Source organism: Oncorhynchus nerka, linkage group LG22 (assembly GCF_034236695.1).
Source record: "Oncorhynchus nerka isolate Pitt River linkage group LG22, Oner_Uvic_2.0, whole genome shotgun sequence".
In the NCBI taxonomy this organism is placed as follows: domain Eukaryota; kingdom Metazoa; phylum Chordata; class Actinopteri; order Salmoniformes; family Salmonidae; genus Oncorhynchus; species Oncorhynchus nerka.
The window spans coordinates 84,080,826-84,102,635 of record NC_088417.1 but is presented as its reverse complement, the minus strand read 5'-3'; the positions used below and the strand labels follow the sequence as shown (position 1 = coordinate 84,102,635).

The 21,810-nt window shown below is 41.7% G+C and overlaps 1 protein-coding gene across 1 annotated transcript in view; it reads left to right on the top strand.

The window, feature by feature from the left end:
* The window catches only part of LOC115105884 (NAD(P) transhydrogenase, mitochondrial), a 74,779-nt gene that overhangs the window by 38,857 nt on the left and 14,112 nt on the right, over window positions 1-21,810 (top strand). Inside the window, exons 12-17 of the mRNA XM_029628352.2 lie at window positions 3,470-3,615; window positions 3,978-4,173; window positions 6,902-7,135; window positions 8,228-8,388; window positions 9,538-9,717; window positions 10,086-10,245. Coding sequence (XP_029484212.1) covers window positions 3,470-3,615; window positions 3,978-4,173; window positions 6,902-7,135; window positions 8,228-8,388; window positions 9,538-9,717; window positions 10,086-10,245 — 1,077 coding nt within the window. The remainder of the gene's footprint in view (window positions 1-3,469; window positions 3,616-3,977; window positions 4,174-6,901; window positions 7,136-8,227; window positions 8,389-9,537; window positions 9,718-10,085; window positions 10,246-21,810) is intronic.

The window sequence follows — 21,810 nt, the reverse complement described above, 5'->3', positions numbered from 1 at the left end:
TGTTAGGTCAGCAACTATTCACAGAAAGCATTCAGCCATTTTCCAACCAAAGAGAGGTCACAAAAAGCAGAAATATAGATAAAATGAATCACTAACCTTTGACGATCTTCATCAGATGACACTCCCAGGACTCAATGTTACACAATACATGTATGTTTTTAAGTTCATATTTATATCCAAAAACCGCCATGTTCAGAAATGCCTACAAAACATCCAGAAAAATTGCAGAGAGCCACATAAAATAACAGAAATAATCATCATAAACTTTGATGAAAGATACATGTTTTAACATAGAATTAAAGATAAACTTGTTCTTAATGCAACTGCTGTGTCAGATTTCAAAAAAGCTTTATGGCAAAAGCACAATATTCAATCATCTGAGAACCGGTTCAGCCACAAAAGCAAGCCATACAGTTACCCGCCAAATGTGGAGTCAACAAAAGTCATAAATAGCATTATAAATCTTCACTTACCTTTGCTGATCTTCGTCGGAATGCACTCCCAGGACTCCCACAAGAAATGTTTTTGTTCGATTATGTCCAAATACCTCTGTTTTGTTTGTGCTTTTAGTTTACTTTTCCAAAGACACAATGCGCGAGCGCAAAATCCAGACGAAAATTCAAGAGTTCCATTACAGTTTGTAGAAACATGTCAAACGATGTTAACAATCAATCCTTAGGGTATTTTTGTAGTAAATCTTCAATAAGCATATTCATTACAGAGGAAAAAAAAGGAACGGCACGCCCGCTCTTATTCGACAACCTTCCACAATGGAAGCCTCAAACAACTTTCTAAAGACTGTTGACATCTGCTGGAAGCCTTGGGAAGTGCAATCTGGCCCCATAGACACAGCATATTGGATAGGCAATCACTTAAATGAAAGTACAAACCGCAGATTTCCAACTTCCTGGTTGGATTTGTCTCAGGTTTTCACCTGCCATATGAGTTCTGTTATACTCACAGACATCATTCAAACTGTTTTAGAAACTTCAGAGTGTTTTCTATCCAATACTACTAATAATATGCATATATTAGCATCTGGAATAGGGTAGCAGGTAGTTTACTCTGGGCACCTTATTCATCCAAGCTGCTCAATACTGCCCCCCTGTCACCAAGAAGTTAATTAGTCCATGGTTCAGGTGAGAGCACACGTTCCCTGACTCACTTCAGGTGGGAAATAAGGAATTCCACACCTGAACTGGAAATTACGGAGTTATCTTCAAAAGAGCACCGGACATGCTATAAACCAGGCTTAGTCTGGCTCTGCTGAGAAGAAATTAGGGAATGTCACTAACGGTAGTTTCAGAAAAGTCACATGATTCTAGACAGCCACTAAGGCAAAAGCTGCAGAGGTCCAAAGGTCTCAGTGTGTGCGAGGGCCCTCTGATAGGTCAGATTACTTAGCAGGTTCAAAGGTCACGGCAGGGATTTAAAGCCCTGTTACTGGGGCATTATGGCAGATTTTTGCCATTTGCTGTAATAACCAGTTAATAACTCTCAGATCTCTTTTGTGCATGTGTTCCAGCGTGCTTGAAGTCCACCTCTTTGTATGTATGTATGTATGTATGTATTTTATTTAAAGAGCAGATGTTTAATTTCAGTTTAATGGTCCGGTTGGTTTCCATTCCACACGCAACATTTCTTAGTGGTCTACCGCGCCACCCATAAACCCTAACTAACATCAAAACTGACATTCCACCGTCTGTTTTCCTACCCCTTCTTCTACAAGTTTTATATTGTCAAGTGAATACACAAAAAATGACCCTCCAATATTAGTTTCCATAAACTAGCTCTGAATTTTATAGACTACCTGGTCCTTATACGACAGGGGTCGAGGAATAGTTTTTTCTTCCTCTGGCTCTAGCCAGAGTCTTTTGTATTTCCATGTGTTTTTATAGTGGGAGCATGGAAAAATCCTGCGCTTGCTTTTCTTAAATACCTGCCCTTTTCATTCTTGAATCTGAATGTATTGACTCTAAGCCTTAGTCTGAATTTATTTTATTTTATTATTCGTGTGTTTAAGTGATTGAGGTCTGGGCTGGGCTAAAATTAGCCCATAGAGCTGAAGTGGACAGATGTTAGCCAGTGTATAACCTGTCTGGGTGTAGTGGGGTTGAAGAGAACTCAGAGGACTGTAACGTGATCCGCCCCAACAGAATGAAGTGTTCCGTCTGGTCGTTTATATCGGGAGAGACCCCACCAAGAAACCCCCTGACCACTACATTAACCTTTTGTGTGCAGTTTTAATGACTTACTCAAATAAGAGTGCAATAAATAATATTTGAAATATTACGGTCTTCACCCTGTTATGCCTAAAGCATTCAAGTCAAATTTTATTTGTCACGTTCTTCTTAAACAACAGGTGTCGACTAACAGTGAAATGCTTATTAACGAGCCCTTCCCAAAAATAGAGAGAAAAAAATAGAGAAATAATAAAAAAGTAGAACACGTAGTAGTAAATACACAATGAGTACTGATAACTTGGTTATATACACAGGTTATTGTGCAGGGGTACGAGGTATTTGAGGTAGATATGTATGTTCACTGAGTGGACAAAACATGAACACCTGCTCTTTCCATGAGACTGACCAGATGAAAGATATGATCCCTTATTGATGTTTATTGTTAAATGCACTTCAATCAATGTAGATGAAGGGGAGGAGACAAGTTAATTAAGTATTTTCAAGCCTTGAGACAATTGACGCATGGATTGTGTGTGTGCCAGAGGGTGAATGGGCAAGACAAAATATTTAACTACCTTTTGAATGGGGTATGGTAGTGGGTTCCAGGTGCACCGGTTTGAATTTGTCAAGTACTGCAACGCTGCTGGGTTTTTCACACAACAGTTTTCTGTGTCAATCAAGAATGGTCCACCATCCAATCGACATCCAGCTAACTTGACACGACTGTGGGAAGCATTGGGAGTGGGCCAGCATCCCTGTGGAACACTTTCGACACCTTGTAGAGTCCATGCCCCGATGAATTGAGGCTGTTCTGAGGGCAAAAGGAGGGTGCGCAACTTAATATTAGGAAGGTGTTCTTAATATTTTGTACACTGTGTATAGTTAGGAATATAATAACCGATAATAAACTGGAGCAGCAGCATATGTGATAAGTCAATAGAAAAGAGTCAATGCAGATAGTCCGGGTAGCTATTTGGTTAACTAACCATTTAGAAGTCTTATGGCTTGGGGTAGTGCTGTTAAGGGTCCTGCTTATTCTAGACTTGGTGCATCGGTGCCGTGCGGCAGCAGATTACAGTCTATGACTCGGGTAGCTGGAGTCTTTGAACATTTTTAGGGCCTTCCTCTGACACTGCGTGGTATAGAGGTCCTGGATGGCAGGGAGTTCGTACCCACTACCCGCTGTAATGCCTTGTGGTCAGATGCCAAGCGGTTGCAAAGAGCGCATGTGCAGACCGTTGTCTACCAGGTTGAGTTTGACGGGGTTTGTTCTCTTTCTCTCTCAGGTGGTTTCCTGGTCACCAAGAAGATGTTGGACATGTTCAAGCGTCCCACTGACCCTCCAGAATACAACTATCTCTACTTACTGCCCACCGGGGTGTTCGTTGGGGGTTATGGAGTTGCCATGCAGGCTGGCTACAACATTGAACAGGTGAGCATCACCTAACCCCCAAACCAGTGGCGGGGTTAGTAGTTGTGTTCAGTAGGTTTTTAAAGCTGCAATATGTAACTTTCTGGGTGACCTGACCAAATAAACATAGAAATGTGTGTTATAGATCTGTCATTTTTATTGAAAGCAAGTCTTAAGAAGCAGTATATCTGTTCTTTGTGCGCTATTTCTAAGCTTCTGGTTCTAACATTTCTGCATAGTACACCTTTAAGTAGGCACAAAACTAGAGTTAAACAGGCATGCATTACCTAGACTTGGCCAATTTAGAATTGCAAAATACTTGTTGCTATAGTATAGTGTGCCCTCCTGAACATGCAGCTGTGTGTTTATCCCTTTCTCTGTAGATGATGTACCTGGGCTCTGGTATGTGCTGTGTGGGAGCCCTGGCTGGTCTGTCTAACCAGTCCACTGCCCGTCTGGGTAATGCCCTGGGTATGATGGGGGTGGCGGGGGGCATCGCTGCCACCCTGGGCTTCCTGAAGCCCACCCCGGAACTCCTGGCACAGATGAGTGCCGCCATGGCTGTGGGTGGCACCGCTGGTAAGTGTGTGGCAGTAAATTAAATTTGTCTGCCATTTGTATGTTCTGTCTGAACATATTGTCTAACAGCAGGTGGTGGTCTGTAGTCCTCATGTGGTGGTCTGCTTCCAACTGCTGTACTACAGTGGTGCCAAGGTAATGGTCACCATTATGTCTGAATCACCAGTATTACCCAGCAGACCTCTGGAGCTCTGCGTCCATCTTCATGGTAAATCTTTCCTGGAATCAAGCTGGAACCTAGACTAAACCATCGATTCAGACCCTAGCCCTGTTCCAGATGCTCTTGTTAACCCCTCCCATGTCTACAGGGCTTTAAGAAGAACACACACACACACACACACACTGAGGTGCACTCACAAACAAGGAATTTCCCCCAAACAACCCTCATCAGCAACACCTGTGCTTCAGGATGACCCATTTCCCAGCAATCCTTTAGTGTGTGTTGGCTCGTGTGATTGCATGTGTTCAGGGTTTCCTTTAGCCGATAAATAAAATTGTTGCCGGCCAAAATGTCCGGGAGAAGAAAAATGCAATGCAAAATAATGCTTTTTATTCATTGATGGAAATACCAGTCGATTTTCTCCAACTTCAAAAGCAAATATGCTTCATAGGATAATAAATCCTCAAGATGCTTAGGTTTGGGTGTTTCTATTTTTACTCCCCATAAAGGACAGCAAAGATTGAGTTGATTATCCACATTTCTAATGTGCCTGTTGAGAGGGGATTCTTTCTCTAAAACAGAGTAAAGATGACCTCCAGATTGCGCCTTATTGAGGGACAACGTAATGAGGCTGATGTGCATCGCAAGTTGATCCAGGGAGTTGGACAGTTTTGACTTAAATTTGAGCAGGTCAAGCAAGGTCTGCTGCAAATGCAAGTAAATTAGAATAATGATAATGATGTGTATCTTGCAGTGGTGATTTTAGCATGTAAATCTTGGTCGGGCAATCTCAACAATACATTAATTGCATTAGAACTGTGACAAATGGTGCCCACAAACTGTTAGGGCCTACATAAATCTGTCCGAACAGCAGAGCTTTCTTTTCAGCACCTTGGAGTGAATCCTTACCACTAGTAGCCCTGGCTATCAGCAGAGCCTTGTCTAGCAGCGAAACACTTCATTCAGCCTAATTTACTGCCTTTAAAAAAAACATAGCTGATATGGCTGACTTGCTTAAACACATGTGGTTTCTACTGACAATTGAGATATACCTGTACAAACCTTTTGGCATAAGGGAACAATGAGCGGATAAGAGGCAATCCGTACTTTCGATGAAGACAATGAGTGAGTTAAGACGGACGTAGTCAATATAACTATTTTGTCAGCACTTTTGAAATGAACTACTACAGTATTCTCCATGCACACCAAGTCAGAACTATAGGATAAATAAAGGTGGCATATACAGTGGCTGCGAAGTATTCACCCCCTTTGGCATTTTTCCTATTTTGTTTCCTTACAACCTAGAATTAAAATAGATTTTTTTGGGGGGGGGGTTGTATCATTTGATTTACACAACATGCCTACCACTTTTGAAGATGCAAAATATTTTTTGTTGTGAAGCACAAAAAAAATCTGCATGGACCTGCCTTAGAAAGTAACAAAGAGACCATGTTTGTGTGTGGATTTTTAAATTTTTTATTTACATTGTTTGCAAACTGATATGTGACAGGTATTAATGCCAAAATAACAGGCAAAATTTTATTTTAGCTAAACAGGTGGGGCTCAAAACAGATGGGGCTCTGACCCACCAGCCTTGAATGACGGATCGCCACTGGTATCATGTGCAATTGGTTCATATCAGTTGAGCTTATTCAGTTGTTCTTGGAAATGAAACATTTTTGTTAACTATTCAAATTGGAAAGTTACAATGTTGTAATCACTAGGCAGCCAACTGCCTATTAGTAGGAAAGTTATCAATAAGCCACGTAAATTAGACATGACATGAGCCACGACCCCACGATAGTTCAAATTGCTATCAAAATAAACATCACATTTATTAATATCATCCAGTAGAACTGTAAAAAGAATGAGCTATAATTTGGAAACGTGCTTTCATAAATGCATGGTGGCGGGCCTCGTTTCACAGGAGCATTGTAAAATAAGCTTTCGCTCAATGAACCAGCCTTAACTAACTTTGTTTATTTACATATCGAATTTGATTGTCCAACATCAGTTTTATAATTTCTTAATTTTGTGGTTGCCAAGTGTCCCCTTCCACTGCTGTGATTTTGATCACAGCAGGAATGGGGAGTGAAGCGAGCCGGCCCAGTCATGACTAGAAGGGATCCAGCTTTTGTCAAATTAATGTCAAAAGTAAAAACATTTAGCATTTTAGTTAACCCTTTTCTTAACCTAATTCTCCTAACCTGCTACGAAAAGTTAAATCTGACAAAAGTTGGATTCCTTCTGTCCTTCCCTTCTATATAACTTTTATTTCAGGGAAGAAGACGCAACGGGCACAATGTTGTGCTTTTCAATAAATCCTGTCATGTTGGTATAAGAACATCGTTCTACTTTATTTTATTACAACTTTACAGGCTAATTTCTATGAATGAATTACAATAATCTATATGTGATTTTGAGCACTGTGGTTGGACCGCTCTAATGTGTTACGCACCCAATGATTATGAATATCTGGTAAATTCACATTGTCCACTGCCAAATTTTCCTAGTGGAAACCCTGCTGCGTGCGTGTGTTGACTGGTTGTCATCCTCTCTGCCCCCCAGGGTTGGGTATTGCTAGGAAGATCCAGATCACCGACCTCCCCCAACTGGTAGCTGCCTTCCACAGCCTGGTGGGTCTGGCTGCAGTGCTCACCTGCGTGGCAGAGTACATGATAGAGTACCCTCACTTTGCTACCGACCCGTCTGCCAACCTCACCAAGATCATCGCCTACCTGGGCACCTTCATCGGAGGGGTTACATTTAGTGGATCCCTGGTAGCTTATGGGAAACTGCAAGGTGAGTAAGGGCGATTTGGGAAGATGCATTACATTTAAAATGTTATGCTACTGGGGTGGTGGAAGCGGGATGGTGTTTTTGTTGGGAGCTGCTAGTGAAAAAGGGTAGGAATTTAGGCAATCCTAGGCCAAGCACGCCATGAGTTAAGGTTCCAATTTTACCTAAGTTTCCTGTCAGCAAATGAGGCACTTAAAATCATACTTATATTTCTCATACATATTCAACATCATGGTTCATTGGTTTGATTCATTTGTCCATAATGTTATTATTAATATATATCACACACAGACATTTTCCTAAAGTTTTAGGAATTTGCTGCTCTTGGGCACCACATCTTATTCCAGGCAGCTGGGGTTTGATCCAGTACTACTAGTAGTAGACCAATAGTGGTCTGGGTCCTTCTGGTTGATACCTGAGGGCCTGTAACCCACTCTGCATCAGTCCCCTGGCCCAGTTGTGCCACCCAGGCCCTCTTGCTCAAAGCTAGGCCAGGCGGAACCTCTCTGTTTGGCACTAATTAGCCCCTCCACCCACAGTCATTTTCCACTTGTTCCCGAAAGCTGGAACGCATTATCCCAGGGAGCATTCCCACTCCAGTCTCACTGGAACCTGGAAAACCTGCTCTGATAAGATTAAAAGTGGCCATTTCATGCTATACTTTTTTTCCTTTTTTTCTGGGGGGTACTTTTGAAAGGCATTCAAAACAAGAAGTAAATGAAACATTAAAATGTGGCCTGTATCACAGATGGTGGAATCCAGGTGCAAGCTTTGTTAATTTGATTGTCAACATGCATTGTTTTAAATTAGCATGAAACAGCCTCAGCTGCACACATTTTAGTCTCTGAAATCAAAATCTATTTAAAAAAGGTAACTTTATTTCTCTGCTATATTTGTACCTGCCTGCCCAGGGCTGAATCATATCAGGGATAAAAAATAAAAAAAACTCTCTTTTTAGTCCATACAGTATGTGTCTTGTGGTTGGGGGCTGAATACTTGTAAACAAAGTACATCATAAATTAAATGGACAGCACATAGTGAAATCCTGACATGCATTTAGCTCTATCTCCATGCCTACTGTGTTCCTCTCTCCAGGTGTGCTGAGCTCCACCCCCCTCCATCTTCCCGGGCGCCATGCTATGAATGCTGGGCTAATGGCCTCCAGTGTGGGCCTGATGATCCCCTACATGCTGGACCCCAGCTACACCACAGGCATCACCTGTTTGGGTTCTGTGTCCGCACTCTCTGCCGTCATGGTATGATCTACACGCCTTCTCTGCTCTAAACATAGAAATAGAACGACTGGAATGGACATCCCCCATTCAAAACAATGTTTGAAGTCATGATGGTACAGTGAAATTGTTGTGGTGTGAGGGCATTTCCTGTTCTACTAATTCTATATCTATGGCCCGGCTAATATCCACCAACCTGGATTGACCAGTGCTAAACAAAGGCCTTTGAACTGAACCTTTAGAAATAGGATGGAAGTCTTACCTATTTGTGCCATTGGGATCCTGTGCTTTAGCCCATTTTAAGGTAGGCTTAGGTTCATTCAGCTATCCTTCAATAAAACGTGCTCTCCTCTCGATCCTGCTCAACTGTTGGCCCTGAAAGAGAGTTCATTGGAAGCATTACACACAGCCTTCCATCTATCATCATATTATGGATTGATCCTAACTAAGATGATTAGGTTTTGAAGCAGCGCTGCGAGAAGGTGGTTCTGGTTAAAACTGTTGTGAATGTTGGCTGCTCAGTCCTCCATGTGGTTTGTCAGTAACAAGGACATTTTGATGTTGAGTAAATCAGTGGATATTCATTTTTACGTATACAATATCGCATCACTCTGACTGATATTAAGGTGTAGCTAAACAATCACCTGTGCCTGAGCATGAATGTCTTTAAAAGGAAATCTGATACTGTTCAAGTCTTCGTTTTTTTTTTGATGGAGTGGATCATTACATAATGTTAGGTAGCTGGCTCTGGTTATAACTGTTCCCTGAGGTCAGTATCTTTGAGAGTAACACTAGGATGATATCATAGAGAGCCCTTGAAATGAAAACTCCATATTTTGACAAATGCCTTATGAGTAGACTGAGGCCCACTGCAATCTGATAGGGGTTAAATACACAACATTTCTACTACCTGATCAGATTTCGCTATTTTCCGTTCAATAATACAGGGTGTTGTCTGTTTATGCCAAAATGATTCAGGAAAATGCTTACATGTGCGTTTATATATGGCCAGGCCTACTACGCACATGTGGAACATTATCTTTGTATACCTTCTTTTGAATGGGCAATATATTCAATTTAGCAACATATGAAGGAAAGTACGAATTGATGTCTTGCTTTATTAACCCCAATGCCATATGAACCTTTAGTCTAACGGTGGTCTTGTTCTCATAGGGCCTGACTCTGACAGCAGCCATCGGGGGTGCAGACATGCCGGTGGTCATCACGGTGCTTAACAGCTACTCTGGCTGGGCCCTATGTGCCGAGGGCTTCCTGCTCAACAACAACCTGCTCACCATCGTAGGCGCCCTCATCGGCTCCTCAGGGGCCATTCTCTCGTACATAATGTGTGTGGTAAGTAAGCATCCTCTGTAAGTTCTGTATTTTAGAAGTATCACACAGACTCTATACTTTCATCATTCTATAGGATATCATCCTTTGTCTGTATGTAGGATGTGTCACACATCAGATAGTATGAGGTGAATAGGGAGCATCAGGCCATGACTATACAGGTAAACCTTGAAAATGCTGAAATATGCAAGTGGCATTTTCTGTGCTTCCACCGTTTTCCACTAGGAGGAACTCTAACTGTACTTAAATGCCTTCCTGGCTGCATTGACTGCCTGAAGGAAACTGGGTTCATTGAAACTGCAGTTGACTCAAAAGAAATGAGCAGCTTTTTATTCTTTCCACCCCCTCTTCTCCTCTCTCCCACTGGCTAGGCCATGAACCGTTCCCTGGCCAATGTGATCCTGGGTGGGTACGGTACGTCATCCACTGGGTCAGGAAAGCCCATGGAGATCGTAGGAACACACACAGAGGTCAACGTGGACCAAACTGTTGAAATGATCAAAGACGCCCAAAACATCATCATCACTCCAGGTTAGAGGTCGACCAATTTATAATTTTTAAACGCTGATACCGATTATTGGAGGACCAAAAAAGCCAATACCGATTAATCGGCCGATTTAAAAAAATAAAAATAAAAATAATAATATATATAATAATAATATATATATTTGTAATAATGACAATTACAACAATACTGAATGAACACTTATTTTAACTTAATATAATACATCAATAAAATCAATTTAGCCTCAAGTAAATAATGAAACATGTTCAATTTGGTTTAAATAATAAAAAACAAAGTGTTGGCGCACGCTAACTAGCTAGCCATTTCACTTCGGTTACACCAGCCTCATCTCAGGAGTTGATAGGCTTGAAGTCATAAACAGCGCAATGCTTGACGCACAACGAAGAGCTGCTGGCAAAATGCACGAAAGTGCTGTTTGAATGAATGTTTACACGCCTGCTTCTGACTACCACCGCTCAGTCAGATACTTGTATGCTTGTATGCTCAGTCAGATTATATGCAACGCAGGACATGCTAGATAATATCTAGTAATATCATCAACCATGTGTAGTTAACTAGTGATTATGATTGATTGTTTTTTATAAGATAAGTGTAATGCTAGCTAGCAACTCACTCCTTGTGGAGTGCAACGAGAGAGAGGCAGGTCGTTATTGCGTTGGACTAGTTAACTGTAAGGTTGCAAGACTGGATCCCGCGAACTGACAAGGTGAAAATCTGTAATTTTGCCCCTGAACAAGGCAGTTAACCCACCCTTCCTAGGCCGTCATTGAAAATAAGAATGTGTTCTTAACCTCTTGCCTCTACTTGGGACGCTGCCTTGGAAATGCAAATGCGCTACGCTAAATGCTAATAGTATTAGTTAAAACTCAAAAGTTCATTAAAATACACATGCAGGGTATCAAATTAAAGCTACACTCGTTGTGAATCCAGGCAACAAGTCAGCTTTTTAAAATGCTTTTCGGCGACAGCATGAGAAGCTATTATCTGATAGCATGCACCAATACACTACAACACAAAAGCACAGCAGGGGACGTAAACAAAATAATTAGCATTTCGGCGTTACACAAACCGCACAATAAAATAGAAAACAGTCATTACCTTTCACCATCTTCTTTGTTGGCACTCCTAGATGTCCCATAAACACTATTGGGTCTTTATTTCGATTAAATCGGGCCATATAAAGCCAAGATATCGTTATATGTAGACTGTGTGATAAACGAAAAAAACAGCGATTTCACAACGTAACGTCATTTTTTAAAATTCAAAAAGTAGACGATAAACTTTCACAAAACACTTCGAAATACGTTTGTAATGCTACTTTAGGTATTAGTAAACGTTAATAAGCGATAAAAATCATCCATAGGCGATGTCAAAATCATTAGCTGTCGTCTTGGAAAAAATTTCACAAGAGAGCTCTTCCGGAATGATCTGGGCGGAGACCGGAGGTAAGTGGTGCCCCTGTTTCGGTTCAACCAAGAATCAAAGAGGATTCAAGACTCTAGACAACATGGGGATGCTGTGGGAGTTGAATGCTCGGTCTTATCTAATTCGGCTCACTGTTAACAATTGCTGGAAGTGGCGCAAGGATATTTATTTCCATTTTCTGTGATCAGGTTTTCCTGCGCTTTCCGATGTAACGCACGTTATGTAATAGCCACAGTCGTGATTTAACCAGTTTTAAAAACGTCCGAGGGTTTCCTATCCACACATTCTAACCATATGAATGTACTATATTCCTGGCATGAGTAGCAGGGCGCTGAAATGTTGCGCGATTTTTAACAAAATGTTCAAAAAAGTAGAGGGTAGGAGCAACTAGTTAACTGACTTGCCTAGTTAAATAAAGGTATAAAAAAAATTGGCAAATCGCCGCCCAAAAATACAGATTTCCGATTGTTATGAAAACTTGAAATCGGCCCTAATTAATCGGCCTTTCCGATTGATCGGTCGACCTCTACTCCAGGTAGTCAAAACCTAAGCACCACACACATGTACACGGTGATACACAAAAATATGTGGACAAATGAGTGGATTTGGCTATTTCAGCCACACCCGTTGCTGACAGGTGTACACAATTGAGCACACAGCCATACAATCTCCATAGACAAACATTGGCAGTAGAATTGCACGTACTGAAGAGCTCCATGACTTTCAATGTGGCACCGTTATAGGATGCCACCTTTAAAACAAGTCAATTTGTCACATTTCTGCCCTGCTAGAGCTGCCCGGTCAACTGTTGTTGTGAAGAGGAAATGTCTAGGAGCAACAATGGCTCAGCCGTGAAGTGGTAGGCCACACAAGCTCACAGTACGGGACCGCCAAGGGCTGAAGCGCGTAGCGTGTAAAAATAGTCTGTCCTCGGTTGCAACACTCACTATCGAGTTCCAAACTGCCTCTTGGAAGCAACGTCAGCACAAGAACTGTTCGTCGGGAGCTTCATGAAATGGAAGCAAGTCACTGCAGCAATTTTACATCTAGTGGGAAAGCCTTCCCAGAATAGTAGAGGCTGTTATAGCAATAAAAGGGGGGGAAGCTCCATTTTTAATGACCATGATTTTGGAATGAGATACTTGCGAGCACTTTTGGCCATGTAGTGTACTTACACACACTGGGACACTGACAGTAGGTTAATGTAAACTAAACCACTCGCGTACACAGGGTTCAACTTGCAAACTTTTTTAAGACCTAGAGAGTAAGTGGGTTGTGGCCAAAGGTCTTGTGCAGAAAGTATAAAACATGTCCTTTGCCATCCACATTTTTCAGATATTACAGAACTTTTTTCTTTATTTATCTTACCTCTGTTGACCTTGTTACATCACCAGCTAATTTGCTAACATTCACTGGGGCACCTCTCCTGTAGGGCCCATCATCCATGCAGGCCCACTCCATCCCAAGGTGGTCCAAGAGCCTGGGTAATGTTTTGGAATGGGACTTGAATCACCCTGAATGTAGTGGGTGACTCACTCTCAATGTTCATCCCAATTAGTGATTTCCGCTAGATGGGCTAGCTACAAAGTCTAAATTGGCTAAAGTCCATTGTAAAAATGAGCTTTTTGTTCTTAATTTAAGGTTAGGCCTTAGGGTTAGCAGTGTGGTTAAGGTGGTCGTTAGGCTTAAAATCTAATTTCATGACAGTGCCAACTATTAACCTGCACCTCTTAAGGAGATAATCCGATTACATTTGTGTTATTCAAGGGTTAAGATACTGATTACATTTTGGACAGGTAACTAACGGATTATATTAATAAATTAACCTACCCAACCCTGGTCCCAATTAGGGTTGCAAATGGAGGGTATATTACTGGAAACTTTAAAAGTTTACCAGTAAACTACCAGAATTTTGGTGTCTTTAATTATCTCTGGCCTTATCACATGTAAAATATATGAAATAATTAAAGATGAGGCCGGACAAAGTTGAATTACTGTTTAACTGATGCCGACTCACTTTTCTCCAGACATCCCAAAAATATTTTAAAGATCTGATATTTTTTTGCCAATATATGCGGCTCTTTGTTTATAAAGCGCTGTCCGCTCTCCCTTAAGGCTTAAGGCTTTCCCAAGTTGATCCCCAAGAGACCAAACAGCCTCAGGCCACGCGCTCAGATCATTTTCGGGCCTCGGATTGGACAGTGAAACACGCTCGCACCTGCAGGCGACGTGCAGATAATTAATTTCTCGCTCATACGGTCATGGCTGAAACCACCGTAAATTCCTACTATTTATGTGTCCATGTTAAATGTGGGAGGTCCCTCATTATAAACAAAGTCAGTTAAATCCATGGTTATTGCATCATTTTCTGATGTATTAGAAGCGTTTTAATAGACGGAAAAACAATGTAATTTAAAAAATTGACTGGCCAGAGATCAGGACATTCATCAGCAAAGACGCTGTGCAAGCTGATAGTATTTTTGCACAACCAAATTGAAGTCAAAATGATTGAAATCGAAGTGTGTCAGCTGTATGGTGATTTGCGATTCATAACTTACATTTTACCAGTACTACCAGGTAGTAGTGGGCCAACTGGTAACACCACGACAGAATGCGTATGAAGTGATGATGCGGCGCCGAGAACAGCTAGCATGTCCAGCGAAGTACATCCCCAGTGGCACGCACACACTTCTTGCAGATCGGCAGGTGGGGGCTTTTCGTGGCAGCCAGACAAGTATCAAAGGAGGATGATCAAAGGAGGATGCTGCGAGCAAAGTTACTGGGCTCGAATTTAGTCACGCTTGCTCTATATATATATATATGTTGATGCTTCTAATTGTGCATGTTATAAACATTTTTTGATGAAAGGTTATACTTTGGCTGGATTGAAAGTATGTTTTTTCCAATGATACATTAATTTGGCAGACCTAACATGATTAACCCTCTTTCTACAAGGCCTAGTCTATGAGGCCAAATCATATTTGTATGAATATTTTGTTAACGCCTAGGCTATAGAGATGCATTCAGGTAATGAACTTATTATTATAATAGGATGACAAAGCTGTAAAACTATCCTTTTTTCATTAATTAGGATATTCTCTTGAACTATGGTCTATCTACTAGAAACTCATGGACTATATGGACACAGATATAAAACATGAAGAATATATGTGAATACATCTTCAAAAGTTATTCAAGTATAAATTACCAAAGTTATGATAGATTGCCATAGATGTTTTATTTTACTGAAGAGTCTGGTAATTTTGGTATATTACCAGTAGCTTTGCAACCATTGTCCTGATGGCACCATATTCCCTTTATTATATTCATGTCATTAGCATACAGATAATTGTCCGTCATGAAACAATGGTTTGGTTGTTATTAGTGAGCTGTTTTCAGATTTGATAAGCCACTGAATGTGGTTTTGTTTTGATAATCTAGGTAGCTTGCCAGCAGTTGTAGCTAACTAGCTAAGCATCAAAACGTTATACCAGGGGTGTATTCATTACGCCAATAGAAACCCTTGTTTTAGTTGCAACTGTTTGGACTATTGATTACACTCCAGCCTGGCCAGTCAGATGAGGGCTAATGTTGGCTAGCTAGCTATATTTGGTTATGGAAGGTTTTTACGCAGATTACTTCGGTCATTAGCTAGTTAGCTAGCTAGCGACAAGAGCCAGACAACAGCTGACCTAGCTCGCTAGCTACTTCACACAGCTAACTTTAGCTAGCTACTTCACACATGTCCTAATGCCAGTTAGCTAACTAGCTAACATTAGCCAAGGATACCCAAACAGTGGTGTTGGCATCCGTGCACCCCAACTCAATGTTGAATATATCCCACATTCTTCAACAAAACAATTAGTTCAAAGCCTACACGGAACTTTGGGAAAATGCCATGCTAGTTCTGACCAAATTTCCCATCATCGTCAACTCTTCCATCTCTTGACATTTAATCCCAAAGATCTCCGGCCAACTACTTTGCCATGTTACTTGATTGCACTTGACAACTCTGAGCTGGCTGCTTGACACCTAGCCCATGTGTACTAGCTAACTCTATTTGCAGTGTTTCCCTATATTGGAGGGGGGTGCAGTGGTTGGCAACCTCTCCCAAACCCTGATAACCAGTGTTTAAAGATGCATAACTCTGCAACGCTTTAGGCTAGAAACAAACTGTAAAAGTCTGACCATCAGAGTCTGAGCTAAGACTTTCAGAAGTCAATCAGTTAAAAAACAGTTTTGCTTTGAGTTAAAAATTTAATATGAATGGAAGTCCTACTTTACAATGTAAGACTCTATTGCAGTCTAGTTTATTTAGAGGCAGCTTACCAGGGTTTAAACCAGCAACCCTTGCAGTTATGCAAGCACACCACCTGTGCCATTAAGGCCCAGACCTTTTCTCAGAGGCCGGATTGTAGGTTACAATAGCACTGCAAATGACAGTCATTTGGTTAGTCAAAGAATGTGGAAATGTATAATGCACCTTTAACAAAAATCAAAGTGAGAAGTAGGCAATGGTCTGAAGCTGAAAAATAACGGAAATTCACATGAGCACCACAATACCTACTTCAACAAAGTTTTTCCAGCACACAGCTTTGACCTACTACAATGGCTGTGTTGGTCTATTGTACTATAAACAATGTGTCGGCAGGTTGCTTTGGATCCTTTTATTTATTTATATATATATATATATACAATGCTCAAAAAAATAAAGGGAACACTTAAACAACACAATGTAACTCCAAGTCAATCACACTTCTGTGAAATCAAACTGTCCACTTAGGAAGCAATACATTTCACATGCTGTTGTGCAAATGGAATAGACAACAGGTGGAAATTATAGGCAATTAGCAAGACACCCCAATAAAGGAGTGGTTCTGCAGGTGGTGACCACAGACCACTTCTCAGTTCCTATGCTTCCTGGCTGATGTTTTGGTCACTTTGGAATCCTGGCGGTGCTTTCACTCTAGTGGTAGCATGAGACGGAGTCTACAACCCACACAAGTGGCTCAGGTAGTGCAGCTCATCCAGGATGGGACATCAATGTGAGCTGTGGCAAAAGGTTTGCTGTGTCTGTCAGCGTAGTGTCCAGAGCATGGAGGCGCTACCAGGAGACAGGCCAGTACATCAGGAGACGTGGAGGAGGCTGTAGGAGAGCAACAACCCAGCAGCAGGACCGCTACCTCCGCCTTTGTGCAAGTAGGAGCAGGAGGAGCCCTGCAAAATGACCTCCAGCAGGCCACAAATGTGCATGCGTCTGCTCAAAAGGTCAGAAACAGACTCCATGAGGGTGGTATGAGGGCCCGACGTCCACAGGTGGGGGTTATGCTTACAGCCCAACACCGTGCAGGACGTTTGGCATTTGCCAGAGAACACCAAGATTGGCAAATTCGCCACTGGCGCCCTGTGCTCTTCACGGATGAAAGCAGGTTCACACTGAGCACATGTGACAGAGTCTGGAGACGCCGTGGAGAACGTTCTGCTGCCTGCAACATCCTACAGCATGACCGGTTTGGCGGTGGGTCAGTCATGGTGTGGGGTGGCATTTCTTTGGGGAGCTGCACAGCCCTCCATGTGCTCGCCAGAGGTAGCCTGACTGCCATTAGGTACCGAGATGAGATCCTCAGACCCCTTGTGAGACCATATGCTGGTGCGGTTGGCCCTGGCTTCCTCCTAATGCAAGACGATGCTAGACCTCATTTCGCTGGAGTGTGTCAGCAGTTCCTGCAAGAGGAAGGCATTGATGCTATGGACTGGCCCGCCCGTTCCCAGACCTGAATCCAATTGAGCACATCTGGGACATCATGTCTCGCTTCATCCACCAACGCCACGTTGCACCACAGACTCATCAGGAGCATGCCCAGGCGTTGTAGGGAGGTCATACAGGCACATGGAGGCCACACACACACTATTGAGTGTAATTTTGACTTGTTTTAAGGACATTACATCAAAGTTGGATCAGCCTGTAGTGTGGTTTTCCACTTTAATTTTGAGTGTGACTCCAAATCCAGACCTCCATGGATTGATCAATTTGATTTCCATTGATAATTTTTGTGCGATTTTGTTGTCAGCACATTCAACTATGTAAAGAAAAAAGTATTTCATAAGAATATTTCATTCATTCAGATCTAGGATGTGTTATTTCAGTGTTCCCCTTTATTTTTTTGAGCAGTGTGTGTGTGTATATATATATATATATATATATATATATATATATATATATATATATATTAGTACCAGTCAAAAGTTTGGACACACTCACTCATTCAAGTTAAAAAAAAATATACATATATTTTCTACATTGTATAAAAATCGTGAAGGCATCAAAACTATGAAATAACACATGGAATCATGTAGTAATCAAAAAAGTGTTAAACAAATCTAAATATTTTAGATTCCTCAAAGTAGCCACCCTTTGCCTTGACAGCTTTGCACATTCTTGTCATTCTCTCAACCAGTTTCACCTAGAATTATTTTCCAACAGTCTCGAAGGAGTTCCCACATATGCTGAGCACTTGTTGGCTACTTTTCCTTCACTCTGCGGGTTTACTGATTCCAAACCATCTCAATTGGGTTGAGGTCGGGTGATTGTGGAGGCCAGGTCATCTGATGCAGCACTCCATCACTCTCCTTCTTTGTCAAATAGCCCTTACACAGCCTGGAGGTGTGTTTTGGGTCATTATCCTGTTGAAAAATCAAATGATAGTCCCGCTAAGCGTAAACCAGATGGGATGGCATATCGCTGCAGAATGCTGTGGTAGCCATGCTGGTTATATAAATCACTGACAGTATCACCAGCAAAGCACCATCACACCACCACCTTCATGCTTCACAGTGGGAACCACACACGTGGAGATAATCCGTTCACCTACTCTGCGTCTCTCAAAGACTTGGCGGATGATAACAAAAATCTCACATTTGGACTCATTGAACCAAAGGACAGATTTCCACCGTTGTAATGTCCATTTCTCGTGTTCCTTTGCCCAAGCAATTCTCTTATTATTATTGGTGTCCTTTAGTGGTCCTTTGTCCTTTGCAGCAATTGAAGGCCTGATTCACTGTGTCCTCTGAACAGTTGCTGTTCAGTTGTGTCTGTTACTTAATCTCTGTGAAGCATTTATTGGGCTGCAATTTCTGAGGCTGGTAACTCTCTAATTAACTAATGCTCTGCAGCAGAGGCAACTCTGGGTCTTCATTTCCTGTGGCGGTTCTCATGAGAGCCAGTTTCATCATAGCGCTTGATGGTTTTTGCGAGTGCAATTAAAGAAACGTTCAAAGTAGAGGTCGACCGATCAATCGGAATGGCCGATTAATTAGGGCCGATTTTCAAGTTTTCATAACAATCGGAAATCGGTATTTTTGTACACCGATTTGGCCGATTTGAAAAAAAATATATATATATATTTTTACACCTTTATTTACCTTGGCAAGTCAGTTAAGAACACATTCTTATTATCAATGACGGCCTAGGAATGGTGGGTTAACTGCCTCGTTCAGGGGCAGAACAACAGATTTTTACCTTGTCAGCTCGGGATTCAATCTTGCAACCTTACAGTTAACTAGTCCAATGCTCTAACCACCTGATTACGTTGCACTCCACGAGGAGACTGCCTGTTACGTGAATGCAGTAGGAAGCCACGGTAAGTTGCTAGCTAGCATTAAACTTATCTTATAAAAAACAATCAATCAATCATAATCACTAGTTAACTACACATGGTTGATGCTATTACTAGTTTATCTAGCGTGTCCTGCGTTGCATATAATCGATGCGGTGCGTATCATTGCTCCAATGTGTACCTAACCATAAACATCAATGCCTTTCTTAAAATCAATAAACAGAAGTATATATTTTTAAACCTTTAGCCAAAAGAAATCCTGGTTAGCGGGCAATATTAACCAGGTGAAATTGTGTCACTTCTCTTGCGTTCATTGCACGCAGAGTCAGTGTATATGCAACAGTTTGGGCCGCCTAATTTGCCAGAATTGTACGTAATTATGACACAAGGTTGTGCAATGTGACAGGAATATTTAGACTTATAGATGCCACCCCCGTTAGATAAAATACTGAACGGTTCCGTATTTCACTGAAAGAATAAACGTCTTGTTTTCGAGATGATAGTTTTCGGATTCGGCCATATTAATGACCTAAGGCTCGTATTTCTTTGTGTTATCATGTTATAACTAAGTCTATGATTTGATAGAGCAGTCTGAGCGATGGTAGGCAGCAGCAGGCTCGTAAGCATTCATTCAAACATCACTCTCGTGCGTTTGCCAGCAGCTGTTTATGACTTCAAGCCTTTCAACTCCCGAGACGAGGCTGGTGTAACCGAAGTGAAATGGCTAGCTAGTTAGCAGGGTGCGCGCTAATAGCATTTCAAACGTCACTCACTCTGAGACGTGGAGTGGTTGTTTCCCTTGCTCTGCATGGGTAACGCTGCTTCGAGGGTGGCTGTTGTCTTCGTGTTCCTGGTTCGAGCCCAGGTAGGAGCGAGGTCCGGGACGGAAGCTATACTGTTACACTGGCAATACTAAAGTGCCTATAAGAACATCCAATAGTCAAAGGTTAATGAAATACAAATGGTATAGAGAGAAATAGTCCTATAATTCCTATAATAACTACAACCTAAAACTTCTTACCTGGAAATATTGAAGACTCATGTTAAAAGGTACTACCAGTACTGTGTGTGTGTGTGTGCGTGCGGTTGGAAGTCGGAAGTTTACATACACCTTAGCCAAATACATTTAAACTCAGTTTTTCACTATTTCTGACATTTAATCTGTGTAGAAATGGCCTGTTTTAGGTCAGTTAGGATAACCACTTTATTTTTAAGAATGTGAAATGTCAGAATAATAGTAGAGAATTATTTCAGCTTTTATTTCTTTCATCACATTCCCATTGGGTCAGAAGTTTACATGCACTCAGTTGGTATTTGGTAGCATTTCCTTTAAATTGTTTAACTTGGGTCAAACGTTCCCACATTAAGTTGAGTGAATTTTGGCCCATTCCTTCTGACAGCTGGGGTCACGGAGTCAGGTTTGTAGGCCTCCTTGCTCGCACGCGCTTTTTCAGTTCTGCCCACACATTTTCTATGGGACTGAGGTCAGGGCTTTGTGATGGCCACTCCAATACCTTGACTTTGTTGTCCTTAAGCCATTTTGCCACAACTTTGGAAGTATGCTTGGGATCATTGTCTATTTAGAAGACCTGTTTGCGACCAAGCTTTAACTTTCTGACTGATGTCTTGAGATGTTGCTTCAAAATATCCACAACATTTTCCTCCCACATGATGCCATCTATTTTGTGAAGTGCACCAGTCCCTCCTGCAGCAAAGCACCCCCACAACATGATGCTGCCACCCGCGTGCTTCGCGGTTGGGATGGTATTCTTCGGCTTGCAAGCCTCCCCCTTTTTCCTCCAAACATAATGATGGTCATTATGGCCAAACAGTTCTATTTGTTTTTTCATCAGACCAGAGGACATTTCTCCAAAAAATGTACGATCTTTGTCCCCATGTGCAGTTGCAAACCGTAGTCTGGCTTTTTAATGATGGTTTTGGAGCAGTGGCTTCTTCCTTGCTGAGTGGCCTTTCAGGTTATGTCGACATAGGACTCGTTTTACTGTGGATATAGATACTTTCGTACCTGTTTCCTCGAGCATCTTCACAAGTTCCTTTGCTGTTGTTCTGGGATTGATTTACGCTCATCTCTAGGAGACAGAACGCGTCTCCTTCCTGAGCGATATGACAGCTGCGTAGTCCCATGGTGTTTATACTTGCATACTATTGTTTGTACAGATGAACGTGGTACCTTCAGGCGTTTGGAAATTGCTCCCAAGGATGAACCAGACTTGTGGAGGTCTACAAAAAATGGTCTTTGCTGATTTCTTTTGATTTTCCCATGATGTCAAGCAAAGAGGCACTGAGTTTGAAGATGGGCCTTGAAATGCATCCACAGGTACACCTCCAATTGACTCGAATGATGTCAATTAGCCTATCGGATGCTTCTAAAGCCATGACATAATTTTCTGGAATTTTCCAAGCTGTTTAAAGGCAGAGCCACCTTATTTTATGTAAACTTCAGACCAACTGGAATTGTGATACAGTGAAATAATATGTCTGTAAACAATTGTTGGAAAAATTACTTGT